At 38.4% G+C, this 20083-nt stretch overlaps 1 protein-coding gene across 11 annotated transcripts in view; it reads right to left on the reverse strand.

Moving 5' to 3' along the window:
* Positions 1-19734, reverse strand: part of SPATA16 (spermatogenesis associated 16) — a 236312-nt gene extending 216578 nt beyond the window's left edge. For 5 of the 11 annotated variants that reach the window (XM_077880364.1, XM_077880366.1, XM_077880368.1 and 2 more), the window contains exon 1: positions 19342-19719. In XM_077880364.1, the coding sequence (XP_077736490.1) occupies positions 19342-19364 (23 nt within the window). In that variant the 5' untranslated portion in view covers positions 19365-19719. Of the gene's footprint in view, positions 1-19341 lie in introns of all 11 variants that reach the window. The other 6 variants (XM_077880370.1, XM_077880369.1, XM_077880371.1 and 3 more) reach the window with 3 other exon arrangements.
* Positions 19735-20083: the final 349 nt, after the last annotated feature.

Below are 20083 nucleotides of genomic sequence, written 5' to 3' on the forward strand. Positions count from 1 at the left end.
TTAGAATTTCGATTGAAATAGGCACCACAAACAGGCAATTCAGAAAAAGAAAACCCTTAAAAATGTGCTCTCTGAAACATTCAACATCACAGTTGCTATGGTTTTCTTTCTTAAAAAAAAGAAAAGGATCTAATTTTAACTTACTGTTAAATGTAACCAGAGAAACATTATGAGAAGAAAAAAAAAACATCCTACTTGTCAGTCCACTAGTACACCTTGATATTTTAAAAAACAGACTAAAAATACTTCTTTAATAATTATTTATTGAACACCTACTATGAGCAACAAATTGTAGTAAGTAATGTAAAGGAAACTAAAGACGACCAAGGCAGGGTCTTGGCACTCTAGAGCTCATAGCTGGGAGAGAGGTGGAGCATGGGGAGGGATGTACAGATAAATTTATACAGAGGAGACACTCTCATACTACGCCCTGAACTACTGGAGAAGTGGAAATGTGTCCCAATCCCTTTACTCTCCTGATGTCTAGTTCCTTCAGAGCCTGGAATATAAAAGGCCCTCAATGTACATTTGTTATTCAAATGAGTGCGTGGCTGAAGCGCGTACTGTGGTGGCAATACTGGACGGGCTCCTGTGGGAAAATGTGACTGAGGCGATTTCAAGAGATTTGCTTTTTAGAATAGGAGAATGAGAGGTGTCCCTCTGCAGGCAATTTTCTTCTCTTTTATCTAAGGATCCATAAACGAACAACAGTTCATCATTATCAGATGGGAGAGTGAATTTGGCTCGCAAAGCTTAAGAAATACAAATTAAAACACTCCGTGTAGTGGCATATAAATAATAATAGCAACCAACAGGTACTTCCAGTTTATAAAGTTATCTCACTGGATTACCCTATTTGTTTCTCACAGCTCTTTTGCATAGTATTACTACTCCCATTTTACTAATGAGGAAACCAAACGATTAAACAACCTGAAAGAGATCACCAAGAGAGCTTACCATATCTAAAACTTGAACCCAGGACATCCGATGTCAAATTCCATACCTTTTGGATGATAGGATAGTAAATTTCGCTGCACTGCACCACCATTTGATTGGGCTTTGGATGTTTTCCCTACCTTAGCTTTTTTTTTTCTTTTTTTTTTTTTTGAAATTTAATAATCAGGTATTTAACTTTACTGCCTTTTTATTGCATGGAACTCCATTTAAAATGGTAACAAAATAAATTGGCAATTTCTGGTTAGCAAGTACATGAACTAAATTTGTTGAGAAAAGCATTAGGTTTTAGATTTAGTTCATTAGCTAGCTAGTTAGTTGCAAGTCTAAGTGTGACCTTCCAGCAGTCATTCAAATTCAGAAAACAATGATTTGGACATCAGACGTTAAACTTTCACATGAGCGGATTCCAGGAATTTCAAACTTGAAATTACTAAATAATATGCTGATCACTAAGTCACCAAATGGGACTAACGGCATCGAAACAACTGTACTTCTTTGTATGTTCACTGTGAATATCTGCCATGTTGCACTGGAGAGAGCTTTGGAAAGACAGCTTCATCAAGGTATTATATAGTGGAAAAAGCATTCGGGCTAGAGCTGCAAGAAAGGTTTGAATTCTAGATTGAACTGAATGTTCTGGAAGAAATTTTCCAGTTTCTCTAAACTTTATTTTCCTCCTCTGGAAATGAGAATGATTGGATATGCAAGAATTATGTGAGAATCAAATGAGATCATTATGTGATGGCACATCAATTAAGAGAAGAGGTGAGGTAATTACACAAGCAGCCTCCTTGGACTTCCTTTTGCTTTTCCAAAGGCTACACCCTTTATACGGATCCCATGTCTCCATCCTCTTAATGACTGTGCTCTTGCAACTGTCACCTTTCCATATCACCTCTTCCTCTCTGGCTTAATCCTGTTGACGTGTGCACTAATCTAGCAATAAAGAAAAAACAAATAAGTAAATCCCCTTGCCTCCACATCCTCCTGCCACTCATCCTCCTGCCACTCTCTCCTGTTGTTCCCCCATTCACTGCAAAACGACTGAAGATAATTGTTTATATTCTCTGTATCTGCTTTTTCATCACATATTCTCTTCCCAAGACACTCTCTTCAGGCTTCAGTCTCTACCGTTCCATTAAGATTGCTCTTGTACAATGAAATAACAGGGACTAGAGTCAGTGATATTGTAACAGCCCTGCAGGGTGACAGATGGTGGCCACACTGTAGTGAGCAGAGCATAACATATAGAGAAGTGGAGTCACTATGGTGTACACTTTAAACTAACTGATTAACATTGTGTGTCGACTACAAAAATAAAAACATTTTTAAAGGAAATTAAAAAATGTAAAAGGCCGCTCTCCTCCTGGTCCTCAAGGCCAACCGTAGGCCCTCATCTGCCAGACCTCTCAGCAGCACTCCTCTCAGGGGACACTGGAGCAGCATTTTCGCATCTTCTTTGACACCATGCACTCCTTATTGTCTGTTTTCATTGGCCACTTATCCTCAGTCTTCTGGGTTGGCTCTTCCTCTTCTGTTCCACCTGAGAGCTGGAGCCACTTCTTTCATCCAACTACATTCTCTCCTTAGGTGAGTTGTCCCGTCCTCTAGCTTCACATTCCATCAAATGCTCTCAACTTCAAGTGTTACAACTCTAGCCCTTCACTACTCCCAGAATCTTAAAATTGTATACCCAACTGTCTATGGGACGTCTCTACTTGAATTGTCTAGTGTGCATCTTAAAATTAAGCTGAAAACAAATCTCTTCATTTTCGTTCCCTCAAATTGCCCCTCTTCCAGTCTTCCCACATCTATCTGGTTGGACAGAACTTTACAAATAATCTTGGACTCCTTTCTTTCACGTATCCCCCACCATCCTCCAATCTATCATCAGGTCCTGTAGCCTCTTTCTTTCAAAGTTCTGCCTCTTTGCATATCCATGACAATACCTTCCTCCAGGCCCCAAGATCTCCTGCCTAGATTATCACAATTGCTTCCTCACACACAGCAGTCCAAATCACTCTTTTAAATGAAAATCAGATCCCACCACTTTCCTGCTTAAAACCTTTCCAGGGCTACCCAAAACACCTAGAATAGAATACAAATCCCTTATGCTTCTGCTCCCTCTGAAAATTCATCGCAACTTTCCTCCCTTTTCTACTATGTTCCAGCCACCCTGCTTTCATTTTATTTTTACTTATTTTATTCTGCTAATTTAGCAGTACATTCCCATCCAGGAGCCTTTGTGCTAGTTGTGCTGGAATATTTTCTTTACTGTGTTTCATGCCATTCAGATCAAAGCTTAAATGTCTGTTCCCAAAAAACCTTCTCTGATGAATTAAAGTAACCACCCCCAGTCACATATCTATTTCTAATCTACCCATATCCATTATCACAGTGCTTTTTTCTTACATGTGTTTCATTAGTATCTATCTTCCTCCACCATGCTATGTGAGAGAATGCATTTTGTATCCTTAATTCACTGCTATATATTCAGAACGTGTTTGATGTACAGTAGGTACACAATAATTTGTTGATTGGACAAATGGAAGATTGTATCTTATTGCACATTAAATGAAGAATTGAAAATTATCTTTTTCCCCCTTGCTGCACTACATTACAAAAGCTGAGGTGGTTTAGTTGGAAAGTCGCCTAAATAGAAGGTAGCTTTTTACAAATTGACTTAATCATTGAAAGCTTTTCCAGGCACTGTGGCATCCTGACTCTTTTTCTTTTGTTTTCCTTTTTCTCTTTCTTTTCTTTTTCTAAAATTTTTATTGCTGCTACTTTAAGTCAACAATATTTATGACATACTTACCCTGGTCTCTTCCAGTTAAATCATTATTAGGGAATAAATAATTTTTCCCCTCATTCTTTGTTGAAATAAAGTATGGCTCATAAAGAACCAAAAGAATTAGAAAAAATAAGACCTTTTTGGGAAAGTGATAATGATAAAACTTGCTATCTTTACAAGTGCAGTCCGTGAGGACGTGTCTCTGCTTCCTTAAAATCTTTAATCTAATTTGATTATGAAAATAGTAATTCATTTGCTGTGGCAGGAACTTGAAGGTCAGTGTGCCTCACAGAACTTCGGCAACATTTTTTTAAACGTTTGTTTTTTAAATAATCTCTACACCCAATGTGGGACTCAAACTCATAATCCCAGATCAAGCGTTGAATGCTCTTCTTATTGAGCCAGCCAGGGACCCTGGCTACATTTTTGAGACATAAATGCAATCAGCCCGCCAAATTCATGGACATCCTGAGAAAAAGTTTGGATTTGTTCTGTTTCTTTGCAAACATTGCTCTGTTCTTTTATAAAAGTGATTCAAGTTTCTATTTACTTATGAAGCTGAGACTGCATGAATGTGTAAAGAAATTCTTTTCCCTTTAACTTTTGTTACCTCTTTAATTCTGTTGGTACGGTTCTTAAATTTTAGATTTTCAGATTTTATTTCTTAAACTATAAGTCAGAATTGTAGGAGGAAAACCTTTCAACATACTCAAATCTAATCTCATTTTGTTGATGAAAAAATGGAGTCTCAGGCAGGTGAAATGACCTGTTCATGGTCACACAGCAAATCAGCGTGCAAGATATATATCATATCTTGCAGCTCTCAGAATTCTTTTTACCTTACTCCACTGCCTCCTACCACAATATACGAAGTGAATTGTGGTCACAGTTGCCATTTCCAAATGAAAAAACGTATATTGGATAGTTCAGTGTTTTGATTGCAGAGTCACAAAATTAATGAACAGTAACCATGAACATTTCATATCTTTTGATCTACACTTTAAATTACTTAATTGTTCTCAAACGTATTTTAAAGTTAAATCACCCAGAAGTAGGGAATATATCTTTAAAAAGCAAAAAAATGAATGAATGAATGAATGAATGAATGAATGAAAGAAAGAAAGAAAGAAAGAAAGAAAGAAAGAAAGAAAGAAAGAAAGAAAGAAAGAAGAAAGAAGAGAGAGAGAAAAAATCTAACTTTGTATTGGAACTTGCAAATTTATGGGAAAGTTGTAAGAATAATATTGAGAACTCTCAATTGCCCTTTATCCATCTTTGTTAACAATTTTAAACATTTTTGGCCAACATCTGTAATTCTCTCCCTAATGTATATGTTCAGTGTAGACTGATACACATAGTATAGAGAGATACACACACACACATATATATATATATATATATACACTTAATAGTTATTCTTTTGGAATCACTTGTAAGTAGATTGTATACATCACACCTCATCACCCCTTATTACTTCAAGGCACATTTCTTTTTTTTAAGATTTTATTTATTTATTTATTTGACAGAAAGCACCATCAAGGGGAGTGGCAGAGGGAGAAGCAGGCTCCCTGCTGAGCAGAGACCTCATCATGGGGTCCCTGGAATCATGACCTGAGCCGAAGGCCGATGCTTAACTGACTGAGCCACCTGGGCTCCCCTCGGTGCACATTTCTTAATTTCAGTAATACCTTATATGTAACACAATATATTTATCCAATTCATTGACTTTAACACTGATGTAATACTAATGTCTAATCTACAGTTCTGATTCCAATTTTGTCAGTTGTCTTGATAATGTGCTTTTAGAATTTCTTCTCTAGTATAACAGTCAGGCTAAGATAGCGTATTGCATACAGTTACCATGTCTCTTTAGTTTCTTTTGCTCTGGAACAGTTCCCCAGCCTTTCTTTGTCTTCCGTGGCATCAGTATTTTTGAACAGCTATTTTATAGAAGCTACCCCAGTTGGGGTTGACTGATACTTCTACATGATTAGATTCAGGTTAAACATACCCAGACACTACAGAATGATGTGTCTTTCTCTAGATATCACATTCGGGGACGCACAATGTCCTCTTGCTTTGATGATGTCAGTTTTAATCACCTGGTCAAGATGTTAGATTTCCCTGGGGCAACTTAAAAGCAGCCTCTAGGGAGTGTCTAGGGAGACACTTTGAGAGTAATTATTCTGGTCCTCATCAAACTTCTGGATCCCAATTTAGCACCTACTGATGATTTTTGCCTCACCAAAAATTTGCAAAACAGTGATTTTTCTCTTCCCAATTTACGATATTACTAGAATGCTTAGATAGAGTGCTGAAGACCACTAAAGTATTTGATAAAAACACATTTAGCCTTTTTCTGAAATACTATATTGTTTCTTGACTTTATGTATCCTCATTTTGTACAAAAGTAAAACCTGTGTTTTCAGGAAATACAAATTAAGTGTACAAAGACATTTAAATAGTAGGCTCTGCTTTATTTTAAAACATTTTAGGGCAGCCCTGGTGCTTGGCGGTTTATCGCCGCCTTCAGCCCAGGGTGTGATCCTGGGGACCTGGGATCGAGTCCCACATCGGGCTCCCCGCATGGAGCCTGCTTCTCCCTCTGCCTGTGCCTCTGCCTCTCTCTCGGTATGTGTCATGAATAAATAAAATCTTAAAAAAAAACACACACACACAAAAACTCATAGCACCAAGTAAGCAAGATAAGGGTGGATTACACAGTGGTGACTTAAAAAAATCTGCCTTTTAAGAATTCATTAATTCATTCAATATTCATCTATGATTGACTAAGCAACTACTCATTGTCATGATCTGTGTCAGTACAGGATGCAATGTTGAACCAGAAATCACCTCTACTCTCAGAAAGTTTATGATTCAGTGGCGATCCTACGTTAGTACGGATCAGAATCCCCTGAGGCCTCTTAGGTTCCAGGCCTCACAGATTTTGATTCCCTAAGTCTGGGGCAGATACATATAGGTATCTGCATGTTTAATAGGCAGAGAAGAGCTCTAGCAGAAATACGAGAGGTCTAAAGCATTAATACGGTTACTGTCTATTCAACCTGTCCTGACTCCCACTCCATTCTCCTACCACTTGAAATTAAATGTATTAATAAAACAAATACATAAATAAATAAAAGCATTAGGAAAATCAATACCAAACTATATAAAATATTTTTTAAATGTTCAAGTTTCAGATATTATTCTGATAATTAACTTTTTGAAATATTGAATGCTAGACCAAATTTTTCCAGAAACTATTTTTGGGTAATGCTATTTTGCCAGTGCCCTAAGCATGCTTATGGTCACAGTCTATTCCAGAGGAGTCTGACCATGCCGGCCCGAGGGCCAATGCATTCATATGCTTTATTTTGCTGAGCTGAAGCTGGTCCCTGCGTTGGCACTGATGAAGCAGACTGCCGGGAAGATGAAGGCTGCAATAGCTGTTGATGCTACAGAAACACTCAAAGGTCTATACACTTACCTTCCCCAAAACTAGGTTTGTAAAGATGCATTATTGGTAGACATTCATTCATCCCTTTAGTAAACAAGCACTTATTGAGTTCCTAAGAGGTGAAAATACTGGGATAATTCCTGGGGGATTAACAAAGATGAACGAAATGGATTGTGCTTCATAGAAGCTTGGAAACAAGAGATTAGAGCTGCTCTCTGTCTTTCCTGGGAGGGTGTTCTAAGTTTAAGAATCAAAGTAGGGACGCCTGGGTGGCTCAGCAGTTGGGTGTCTGCTTTAAGATCAGGGCATGATCCTGGAGTCCTGGGATCGAGTTCTGCATCGGGTTCCTCATGGGGAGCCTACGTCTCCCTCTGCCTATGTCTCTGCCTCTCTCTATGTATGTCTCTCATGAATAAATAAAATCTTAAAAAAAAAAAAAGAATCAAAGTAGCTTAGAGGACAGGACATACCTTTCGGACTTGAAAAGATACTGGGTTCAAATCCTAACTCTGTTTCTTGCTAACAAAAACTACTTAACTTTGATGAATCTTTGTTTCTTCATCCTAAAACATGAAAATGAATTCATTCCTCACAGGGATGATTGAAGGATTAACAAAACAACATGTATTAGGGACTAATGCATCATCTGGCACATAGTAAGTGCCCTACAAAGGAGAGTTGATAAATATACTATATGTACCATATCATGAACAAATTCCAAACATAATGTTTATACATAAACATACCAGTAATGTTTAATTATCAGTGCTTTGCTTTACATTGCGAAACTGTTTATATGCGCACACACAATTTTTCTCCCTGTATTTCATAAGTTGGCAATTAATATTTGCATAAGAAATGGATCTCGGGATCCCTGGGTGGCGCAGTGGTTTGGCGCCTGCCTTTGGCCCAGGGCGCGATCCTGGAGACCCGGGATCGAATCCCACATCAGGCTCCCGGTGCATGGAGCCTGCTTCTCCCTCTGCCTATGTCTCTGCCTCTCTCTCTCTCTCTCTGTGACTATCATAAATAAATAAAAATTAAAAAAAAATTAAAAAAAAAAAAAAAAAGAAATGAATCTCAAGACATTCACCCCCCTAAGGATTTTGTGTCCTGGAGAGCAGTCAGTAAAATAAGAGAATACCAATCAGAAACAGAGATAGCTCCTCTACTTTCCACTGTTATCATATATACCAACCCAAATACCACATGATTCACAAAATGGGGACACTACAGGTAATGAACGATTAATATTTGCCACTCCTATCACACAAGTAGAACCTGAGGCATGAAAATGAGACAGGTTCTAAATTATTTCCCCCTGAGGTTGAACTGGATGTTTATTTTCACCAAGATCATTATAAATCTCTATAAAGTACCTTTTGGAGTGAGGGTGGAGACAGGTAGAGAGTGAACATAGAAATCCTCTAATCTCCCAACATATTATATAATAAAACTATTATTGTTGTCATTATGATATTTTTAATATATTTACAATGCATTTCAATTAACAATCTCTGAATTGTCCTTCCCCTTAAAAGCTGAACAACAACAACAAAAAAAGCTGAAGAACAAAGGGTCATTTTTAACACTTCAGAAACTGTTGGACAAGATTGTTGACATGATTTGCCTAAGGATGAATGGCATAATGTTGTATTGCACTTACCACAGAACTTGACAGGGGAGAGAAAGAAAGAGGGAAAGAGAAAAGATTTATCTACCTATCTATGCGTGCCAAGTCTTTTCACATAAACATTCGAGTCAAAAGTAGGGTTTACCCTAATTCTTTTCGAGATTTCCAGGTTGCTCTTTTGCTAAAGATGATATAATTATGAACTATGTTCAAACAGAGCTCTTTAGATCTTGTATATATTTAAGTTATTTTTGCCCAAATAACTTTTTTATATTTAATTGGACTTCATTGCCTCCCTTGTGGAAGCCAGCAGACTCAGTTTACAAGCCTCTAGGCTACTGTTGGCTGCTGCCTTCTTTTCCAGTAAAAGGAACAAGTTGATAAATACCATGCATCTTCCCTTCACCCCTCCAGTACCTCTCTGACTCTGGTTCAGGTTGCTCAAAGTACAGATCCCCTCTTACTCATTCCCAGGTTTGAAACACATAGCCTCATTTCAGAGTATAGCCAGCTTCCCTCTACTTTCCTCTGGAAGATATAAAGGGGCTGAAAGGGGCAAAGAGGGCTCTCTGGGGCTCCCCTACCATATACTCTAAACTGCCCCTTCCCCCCTCATCAAAAAATATTAAAGAAAAATAATCATTTAATTTCTTCCTAGTACAAAAAAAAAAAAAATTTCTTCCTAGTACAGTTCTTTTAGCATTATTATTTGAAGATTTCTTTGAATCTTTTTCTGGTATAAATAATGATACTTATTTTGCAGAAATGCATTCATCTGGGGGAGAAATTAATTTTAGAATTAAGATAGGGGAGATATCAAAATAGTTTATAAATACATTTCTCACTTTTTCCATCAGGTTCGAATTACACTTAATGAAGATTTACAGGTTTCTGGAATTGAGAAATGTTTGAAAACCGATTGTATATTATTTAGCCACTAATATTTTCCTAATTAATGTCTGAAAAAGGAGAACCATGAAGTCAAAGAACTTGGGAAAAAGTTCTGATGTGTATCAAACTTAAAACAAAGCCATACTTCTGAAATTACTAATTTTCACAATCTGAATCTGCCAAAATGTATCATTCACACTATTTGGTTACATGTTGCCTTCTGCTATGGGTGGAGGGAAGTAGTTTGCAGCAGATCCAAACTTTTGTTGAGAATAAACAGAAAAGCAGGATAAAATACCAAATCATCTGTTTGAGTGTATTAGGATGCTGGCGAGGCAATGAGAAATGGAGAGGGTGTAACTTCTTCACTGAAATGACTTTTACAGCCATTTTTATCCTGGGGGTATTGGCCAGTTGGGCATAGGGAGGAAACAGAATCTCAGAAGCATTGCAACTGAGGAAGGAGAACCTTGAGTGATAAGAAACCAGCACATGTTTGGGTAGATATTTGAGGGAGCCTCAAATACAGAGATATTTATCACCTTAATAAACACCAATTTCTGGGCATCATGGAGCAGAATGCTAAAGATCTAAGTGGAAAGATTCTGAAAAGCAATGCAAAATTTGGCAGTCTTATGAGACAGGACTGGCAGAAAGAAGGGGCCTCAGGGAAACATTGGACTTTCAGCTGCAAATTCTTAGGACCTGGGTAAACCAGAGGTAGAGGTAGGCTTTTTTCCCAGCTTCAACCCAGCCTCAACATGGAACAAGTCATGATTAAATTCTGAGGAACTATCATGTTACCTGCCTAGTGAAGAGAGGAATGAACTCATTACAGAGAAAGATACAATATCTGAATCCTCTATAATATTCTATATACAATATTCAGTCTTTAATGAAAAATTATTAAGTATGCCCCTCAGACTCCCCAAAATAACATAAGAAACCAAAAGGAAAAGTAGTCAATAGAAACATATCTATAGATGAAGATGATATTGGAGTTAGCTAAGGAACTTAAAATAACTCTAATATAGTCAAAACAATAGAGACTGACAAGACAAAGAATTTTACCAGAGTATTAGAATCTGTAAAAAAGGATCAAATAAAAATTCTAGAATTGAGAAATATGCTTTCTGAGATTAACTCATTCAGATGGATTAAATTAACTGATTTTTAGATGCAATAGAAGACAGGATTAGTAAACTCAAGGAGCAGTAGAAAATATCTGAATTTAAGTAGAAAAGTAAACTAATGTAAAATATAGGAAATAACTTTGGAGAAATGTGGAATACAGTGAAAAAGTCTAACAGAAGTGTAGTTGGAACCTCAGAAGGAGCACAGAGTGAGAATGAAGAAGCAGCAAGGAAGAACTGTAGTAAGGAATGAAGAATAACTGTAAAAGTTATGAGAATATACACATAAAAATGAGTATTGTCAATTAACCATATGGAACAGTAAGAAAAATGTTTCTACCAAGTTCAATATGTATGTAGAATTAAAAGAATGGCAACAATGATCTAAGGGAAAAAGTAAATGGAATTTAAAAATTCTAATGTTCTCAAATTAATAAGACCTTAGTAAGAAAACCATTTGTATTAGAGATTGTAATAAGTCAAGGATTCATATTCTAATTTTGGGAGTAAATGTTGAAGAATAGTAAAATAATATAGAAGTAGGAAAAACTAGGAAAAAAATTAAATACTTTTGATTAATTAAAAAAAAAAAGAGGCATGAAATGAAAGAAAAAGGATCAAATAAAAACCAGGTAACGAATATGCTAGATATCAACCAAGATCTATCAGCAATTATTTTAGATTTAAAAGTAGTAAATATTCTAATTAAGAGTCTACAATTATCACACTGGAAAAAATATAAACCCCAGCTATATTCTGCTTGTGATAGATATACGCTAATATAAGAACACAGGAAAGTTGAAAATACAACACAACTATCCAGAATGATCCAGCATGCCAGTATCAACCAGAATGGGATGGCTCTAATTCCTATCAGACAAAGTAGACTTTATGGCAGGGGACATTGCTAGATATAAAAAAGGCGTGCTAGTCATTAATTTCATTGTCTCTTAACTCCAAAAGTACCCCTCACTCTGTATTCACTGGAACTGAATTCTGCATACTACAGTTCTCTTTTTCCAGCTGGCCACCAATAGAGGGTACTAGAGAAACACTGCAGAGATGGAAAAGAAATTTAGAAAGGACTTTTCCTTCTAGAGTTTGTTTCAGCCAGTAGCCAGGGGATTCAGGAAGCATTTTGCAAGAATCCAGGCAGCATTTGCCTCTGCTGTTGTGGCCCTCACAGTTAAGCAAAGGTGTCCTTTTGGCAAGTTTCTTCACCATATCCTCACTGTTCTCCCAGGTTCCAAGCAAGGGAATCTCATTTTAGTTACCATTTGTGGGCATTGAGTTCCAGGGGCAGCTACATCCTCTGCTCAGAGATCTGACAACATTGCAACACCTCCTCCAAGGTTCCGCATTTTTGTTGTTGTTCACTTTCTCTTACAGGAGTAGCCTGCTTGCTGTGAGTCCTAACTCTATAATCCTTGGAGTTCTCTTTCTACTCTTTTTAGTAGTTAACCACTTTTTAATTTAGTTAACAATTTTTTGTAGTAACTCTGTTTAATGTAGTTTCTGTTTTCTGACTGTAGTTTCACTGATAGAAGGATATTTTATACAAAAAGGGGATTAGACTAGGAAAAGATAGTATAATTCTAAATCTGTATTCAGTCAATAACATGGCTTTAAAATACATAAAGCAAAAAATTCACAGAAACAGAGAAATTAAAAAATCTCCAATCATAGTAAAAAAAAAAAATTTTTAACACACCCTTCTCAATAGCTGATTGAATTTCAGACCCTTTCCTCCTAAAACATTGAAAGAAACAGAAAAAAAAAGTAAGCCTTTTAAGGGCATGAAAGTTCTAAGTAACACAACTAACAAATTGAACCTAATTGCTAATATGTAGAATCCTACGTCAAAGACCATCAGAAAGTGCCTTCTTTTCCAAATGTACCTGAAAACTTTACCAAAATCAAACATAGCTTAATTGTAAGCCAAGCCACAACAAACTTCACATTTTATATGGAAATACAAAGGGCCAGGAAGAGCTATGATAAACTTGAAAAACAAGGCCAGACAACTTAAACACCCAAATATTGAGAATTGTTATAAAGCTATAATAATTAAAGTATTACGGTTTTGATGCAAGATTAAGCAATTAGACCACTTGAACAGAATAAAAAGATCAGAAATATACCCACACATAAATTATCAGTTAATTTATGAGAAGAGTGACCCTACCATGAAATGAAATGAGGGAAATTACGGTCTTTTAAATCAATGGTACTTGGCTAAGTCAAATGGAAAAAATAAATTTGACTTCCACCTTATATAATACACAAAAATCAATTCCAAATACATTGAAAACCTAAACATAAAAAAAAAATCAAGTTTGTAGAAGAAAAAAAGACAAAATATTTTCATGACTTGGGGTAAGCAAAAATTTCTTAGGCAGGACTCAAAAAGTAACAAATTGGAGTATAAGGAACAACTCCTGTTCATCAAAATGTATCATGAAGAAAATGAAAAAAGGCAGTTCATGGAGTAAGAGAAAATATTTGTAATAAATATGTTTGATATGGACTCATATCCAGAATACATAAAGGATTTCTATAAATCAATATGAAAAAGGCAAGCAATCCAGTAGAGAAATGGACCAAACATTTCAGTAATGTTTAGATGTGGATTTCCAGATGGTCAATAAATTTATTAAAAAGTTGCCAACTTCATTAGTTATCAAGAGAATGCAAATTGAAATCCCAGGTTAGATGCAACCACGAATCTACCAGAATGACTAAAATAAAAAAGATAGATGATACCAAGTGTAGGAAAGTATATCATATAACTGGAACTATTACATATGGCTCATGTGAATACAAATTTGTACGACCACTTTGGAAAACTGGCAACACCTGCTCTGTCCTATCCTCTATGTCTGGGTAGTCTTTTTTCCTCCTCTCAGCCCAGCAGAAATGCATACATATGCTCAAAAATACACATGGACAAGAATGTTCTCAGTAGCACTATACAAAAAAACATTAAAAATATTTTAAATGCCAATCAATAGTAGAAAAGATACATAAATGGTGGTATATTTATACAATGAAAAAATATTATATATGGTGGACGAGTGAATGAACTATAACTACATGCAATCACATGAAAGAATCTTACCAGTAAAATACTGAGTGATACAAAAGAATATACACTGTATAATTCATTTTTAAAAGGGTCAAAGGTGGGATCCCTGGGTGGCGCAGCGGTTTGGCGCCTGCCTTTGGCCCAGGGCGCGATCCTGGAGACCCGGGATCGAATCCCACATCGGGCTCCCGGTGCATGGAGCCTGCTTCTCCCTCTGCCTATGTCTCTGCCTCTCTCTCTCTCTCTCTCTCTCTCTGTGACTATCATAAATAAATTTAAAAAATTAAAAAAAATAAATAAAGTTTAAAAAAAATAAAATAAAAGGGTCAAAGGTAGGCAAAACTAATTTGTGATGTTAGAAATCATAATAGTGGTTACCCTTGAGAGGGTGGGTAGTAACTGAAATGGGCCAAGAGGGAGTTCCTGGGTTTACTTATCTCACCATTTTTTAAAAATCTATCTATCCATCTAATCCAGCCATCTAACCCATCCATCTAATCATCTATTTTGAGTTGTATATTTATAATTTGTGTCCTTTATTAAATATATGTTATACACATCAATAAGAGGTTTACATTAAGAAAATGGCAGGCCAAGATAGTTTAAAATTTCATAGATAAAAAAACTGAGTTTTCCTAAAGTAAAACTTTCCTAAACACATGTCCTCTACTACTCCACCTACAATCTCTGCATGTCAGTGATCATGTCGGGGAAGAATTTGATAGGAGGTGTTTTTCTACAAAATGCACAACCACACAAAATAAATGAAATGCAGTTCATGCAAGTGGATTGGAAACTGTTAGACTGTGTATATATGGTGGATTGAGAGGAAGAGATTATGTGTTTCTGAAGGCCCTAAAGAGCCTAAACAAACTGCACTGGACATGAAGAAGTTGTTTGCTATCATTAGCATACCTTTTTAAAGTTTAGTTATGGTTAAAGAAAAAGAAAACCCTTCTGTACTTGCTCACTCATGATCCATTCTCTCTACAACTGTTTGTTATATTAATTGATAAGTATGATGATCTGATAACCAGATCAATGACTTTAGGACCAACCTTATTTCAGTCAACACTCAATCCTAAGGAAAAGGTTGGAAGAAGGATGTGTCAATAGTGAGGACAGGAGGGAATTTTTTTCAATTTACAGCTTTCTCCTCCCCCTACCTCCAAGTCCATCCCATTATTCTTGGGATGCATTATCCTTATTGTAGAGAAGAAAGATCTGAAAGAATAAAAAAATATATATATATATTAAGGATTAGGAAGATGGAAAGATAAGTGGAAAACAGAGGTGGTCATCTGCCATTGGAAGATAAGAACAAAGCCAGATGACCAGTTTAGTGTGGGTAATAGTTGAACAAATTCTCTAATAACAAAGTAACATGAAGGCCCATGGAAATAGAATCTCTGCAAGGAAAAGGAGGACAATGGCAACTGCATGAGAAGATAAATCTTCTTCGAACTGCAGATTATCTCTACTTTTCTACATTTATGGAATTTGTCAGGGAATGTATGGGCAAAAGCTGAAGGGATTCTGTATAGGCTGAAAGGTATAAATCCATAAACTGTGTCATTTCTAATGTATATCAAGTGTTGTCCCTTTGGGTGGTAATGACCCTCATGTTTAACGTGATGTTCCCTTCACTGTTAACTACGTTAGCGAACGTAAAAGATGGGGACATTAACTGAGACATGAACTTCTGAGAATGTTTTAATTAAGCCTTGCCCCTAGTACTTAGGGAGATTTAGTCAACTCTGTGTTCCTTCCTCTATTACCCTCCTTCTCTGAGTAGGGTTCCATGGACTGTCAACACAGACACACACAGACACACGCGTTTCTAAAGTAGAGACTCGGTATGTTCAGCCTAGGAATATATACAAGAGCTGACTGTGGAGGCCATGGGTTACTGTAATCGTTTTGTTTTTGTTTTTGTTTTGTTTTTTTTTTAACCGCTAAAGCTTAGGTTTCCAAATGTCTGCTCAATAGGGACATGAAGTGGTTATTATGTCACAGTTTTATTCCTTACACCTCCACATTAATAAAATTGAGCTGATTTCTAACAAGTTAAATGCACGCTTTTTTGGGAAGGGGGGGATGACAATACGATGCCCTCCCAAGCTATAACTTAGCTGATCTTTAAAGACAGCATTGAATTCTTCTGCTTGAGTTATGCTGGCTAATAGGAATTTAAGTGATAACTAGTGGGAGAGCACTGAAGCATTCATGCATGTGAAATCAGATGAACACCCACAATGTGGCATTTCCTAAGGAAAGTTATTCTAGAGAGAAATACGGGCCAGGTTGAATGCCAGGAACTTCTAAACTAACATGTGGAGTTATCATCTTAATAAGTAACAACTAAAGGTGCCTAAAGTAAAGCAAGACCAACATTTTCAAGTCTATATTTTCAAACACACTTAAAAACCACGAGCTCAAACAGAGTTACATATGATTCCCTTCCTCTGCTGAAGGAAATTTAATCTTACTTTCTAAATTTTGGTTCCATATATTAATGCTTACTTTTGAAAGGGCACGTGTACAACTTATTTAAGTAAATCTTATTTACTTTAATAAATCATATTTATTGATCAACAAGATTTATTATTAATTCATGAGAGACAGAGAGAGAGGGGCAGAGACACCGGCAGAGGGAGAAGCAGGCTCCATGCAGGGAGCCCGACGTGTGACTTCCTGAGCCGAAGGCAGATGCTCAACCACTGAGCCACCCAGGGATCCCTAAGATTTATTATTTAATAATCAAAATTTTATTATTTATTAAGATTTAATAGCTGTTACTTACTTAATAGCCACATAGAACTAATTCATCTGTGCAAAGAAATTGGAACTCAAGAGCTTTGATTTATATTACTGATCTTTATTTCTATTCAGTAATTATAATGCTAGTCTTTCTGAAACATTTTATTTTAAAAGATCTTTTTAAAACTATTTACTTAACACTATTCTACACAAATCAATTTCTTACTTGTCATGCAATTCTAGATTGCGATGTGACTTCAGCTTTTAAAAACTCGTCAAGGTTAAAAGTACATGCTCTATTATATTATACATCCTGTGTCGAATCAGCTCAATTACCTTTCAAAGTTGCCTAAAATTTGTGAAATATTAGTGATTCAAATACATGAATCCTGAATATTTCATACTAGTTGTATATCACATCATACAGTATGCGAATAATTTTACCCCAAAGGCTTTCTACAACATAGAGATAAAGCTGAATCTGCTATCATGCTTATTTTACAAGTTTTTCCCATCATATAATTTAGAATGACATTGATAATGATCATGATCATCGGATCCTCAGTTTCCTCATTTACAAAATGGTGTTGACGATAATATCTGCTTCATGTGGTTGTTGAGAAGAGTAACTGAAGGTTACCTGATAATAGTAGGTGTTCAATAATTGTTAAGTATCATAATATTGTTATTGTCATTTTTACTATTGCTGTTATTGCTCAGCAAGTTAAAAAAATTGGACAATTAGGAAAATGTTCTTTCTAATGGACACATGGATCAGGCTCCTTTATTGTGTATGTTTTATTATTTTTTTATCGTATACATTTTTATTATATGTGCTGCCAAAGCGAGCACTATCGTGTACATTTTTAAATTTAGCCAGAGGTGTGATAAATTACAGTCATCCCTTAGTAATCTTTAAGCTAGAATGCTGTAGTATTGTATCGATGTCACTGAAAAAATTCAACAAGGCTCTTCATGGGTACAGAATGTTCTAACTCGAATGGTATCTTCCAGAAAAATGACTCAATGTATTTTACACTAGTTAAGAGATAATATTCTGGGTTCCCTGATATCAAAGGGTTTAAAAACCCTTGAGCATATGGTTTGTATGGCTTTTGTTAGCCTACCTTTATTAGGGCACTTACTTATCTATTTTCAACTGACGTCGTATCAAAGAAAAGAAAGGCAGAAATTAGAGTCAAATTCTATAGAGGATGTAGTTTCAGTACAGAGGTGTGGTTTCAGTCATTGCGTCTTAACTGAAAATATTCTGCTACTGTAAGGAATAAACTATGGGTTTACGACTGGAGATCAGTCTAAGGTTCTGCATCTCCTGATTAGGATTCATGTTCATTTGTTGTTTTAAGTTGTAATCAACGTCCGATGCGCTAGTTTCACTGCTCAGAAGATGGACAGCTTTATGAATTTAGGGTTAGTTTCTGTTATAAGCAGTTATTTTCCATTCTGAACAGTGGCAAAAAAAAAAGTCTTTTTTTCCTGAATGGCTTTTAAAATGACTTCGCTTTCGAAATATCTTTGAAAATGACCAGATTGGAAGCTTTAGCCATTTGGTTATAATAACACTGATGAGTAACAGATGGAACAGGGTTGAACAGGTACTTAAAAGAAAAGTCCACTTTGGGAACAACAACAAAAAAAACCCCCTGAGTTCCACCTTGATTACGTACTTGTGTTGCACACCAGGACGGCTACCACCTTGGGCTGCTTCTATGCACTTGGAAGAGAGGTTTAAAACTTACTTTAAGCCCCTGTGACACACCAGGCAACATAATCTCGCCTGCAGTTGTAACCTTTTCTCTCCTATCAGAATAATATTCCATTACTTACTCAAATCAAGACAATGAAGAAGACTATGGAAGGTGCTGAGTTAGGCAGTTTGAAGGATTCTTGCTTCCAGCACATTCTTTTTCTCTTCTCCCTTTATTTACCTTTCACTTTACAAAACTATTTGAGCTCCTACCACACATTAAAAAAAAACAAAAAAACAAAAAAAACCCCACATAACCCTGTAAAATATTATTTTTGTGCCCTCATCAGATTAATTTTTCCGTTTGGATGAAAACAGCGCCCCCAGCGTGCAAGCACATGGGGGAGCACGTGGCCGGCAGCCGGGGCCCAAAGCCTCGGCCTTCAGGTGCACGAGGACCTCACCAGCGCCCTGAGCTCAGTCCTAAGCGGTCACACAAGTTCATCTCTGCAAATGGATTTCATGCATTTCTCTCCACCTAGTGGCTCGCTGAAAATGGCAAACGCTCAGCTAGTGTTTCAGAAACGGAGACCCTGACGGTACCTCCCGGTCCTTTATGGACCAGGCACGGGAAACTTCAGACGGGCTCGAGGACCCTTCCCAGGCCGAGCCACTGTGCAGGGCGGGCTGGTCCGGGCGGGGTCCCCCGGGGTGGGCTGGTTGGGGCGGGGTCCCCGGGGCGCCTCCCCAGGCTCCCTGTGTCCGGGCCGCGCAGTCCGCAGCTCACCCGGGGGGCAGGTGCGCGGCCCGGGTGCGGGGAGGCCCCGGTCAGGGGAGCTCGGCACCCAGGCGGCCGCAGTACCGGGGGCTAAGGGAACAGCTCGGACCGCAAATGATCGGGGGAAAAAAAGAAAAACCAAAACCTGGTCCGTGATCTCGTCGTCATCCTTCACGCGGTCAGAGGTAACCGGCCTCGCACCGTGCACCGCGCGGGGAGCACCGCGGGGACGAAGCTGAGCGGCAAAAGCATGTGCTACTCCGCAGCCAGGTGGGCGTCGGCTCCCCTCCTCCGGCGGCGCGGGCGGGGCGTCGGGCGCTCGGGACTCCCCGCCTCCAACTGCCCGGGGCCCAGGGCTCCCCGACCCCCTGGCGCCCCGCCCCCGCCGAGCCGGGAGAGGCTAAAGGCTGTACCCGGCACAGGTGGCCTCCTCCTACCTACGCAGCCGCGGCTCGGCGCAGCCGGGGGCGAAGCATCTGCACACCCCGGAGTCCAGGCGGCCCCACCTGTGCCCGACGGTCGCCGTCCGCGAGGCCCCGCCCCCGCAAGCCCCGCCCCGGCTGTCACGTGGCCCGCCCGCCCCTCCGCGAGGCCCCGCCCACCGGCTGCCACGTGAGTCCACGCCTCCGCGAGGCCCCGCCCACCGGCCGTCATGTGGCCCCACAGCTCTGCAAAGGCCCAGCGAATGTCACGTGGCCCCACCCCGTCCCCCTCTGTAAGGCGTCCCACCGGCCTGCTGTCACGTGGCCCGCCCGCCCCTCCGCGAGGCCCCGCCCACCGGCTGTCACGCGGCCCCACCCATCCCCCTCTGTAAGGCGTCCCACCCGTCTGCTGTCACGTGGCCCACCCACACTCCTCCACAAGGCCCTGCCCACCGGCGATCACGT

This window comes from Canis aureus, chromosome 31, assembly GCF_053574225.1.
Source record: "Canis aureus isolate CA01 chromosome 31, VMU_Caureus_v.1.0, whole genome shotgun sequence".
Classification (NCBI taxonomy): domain Eukaryota; kingdom Metazoa; phylum Chordata; class Mammalia; order Carnivora; family Canidae; genus Canis; species Canis aureus.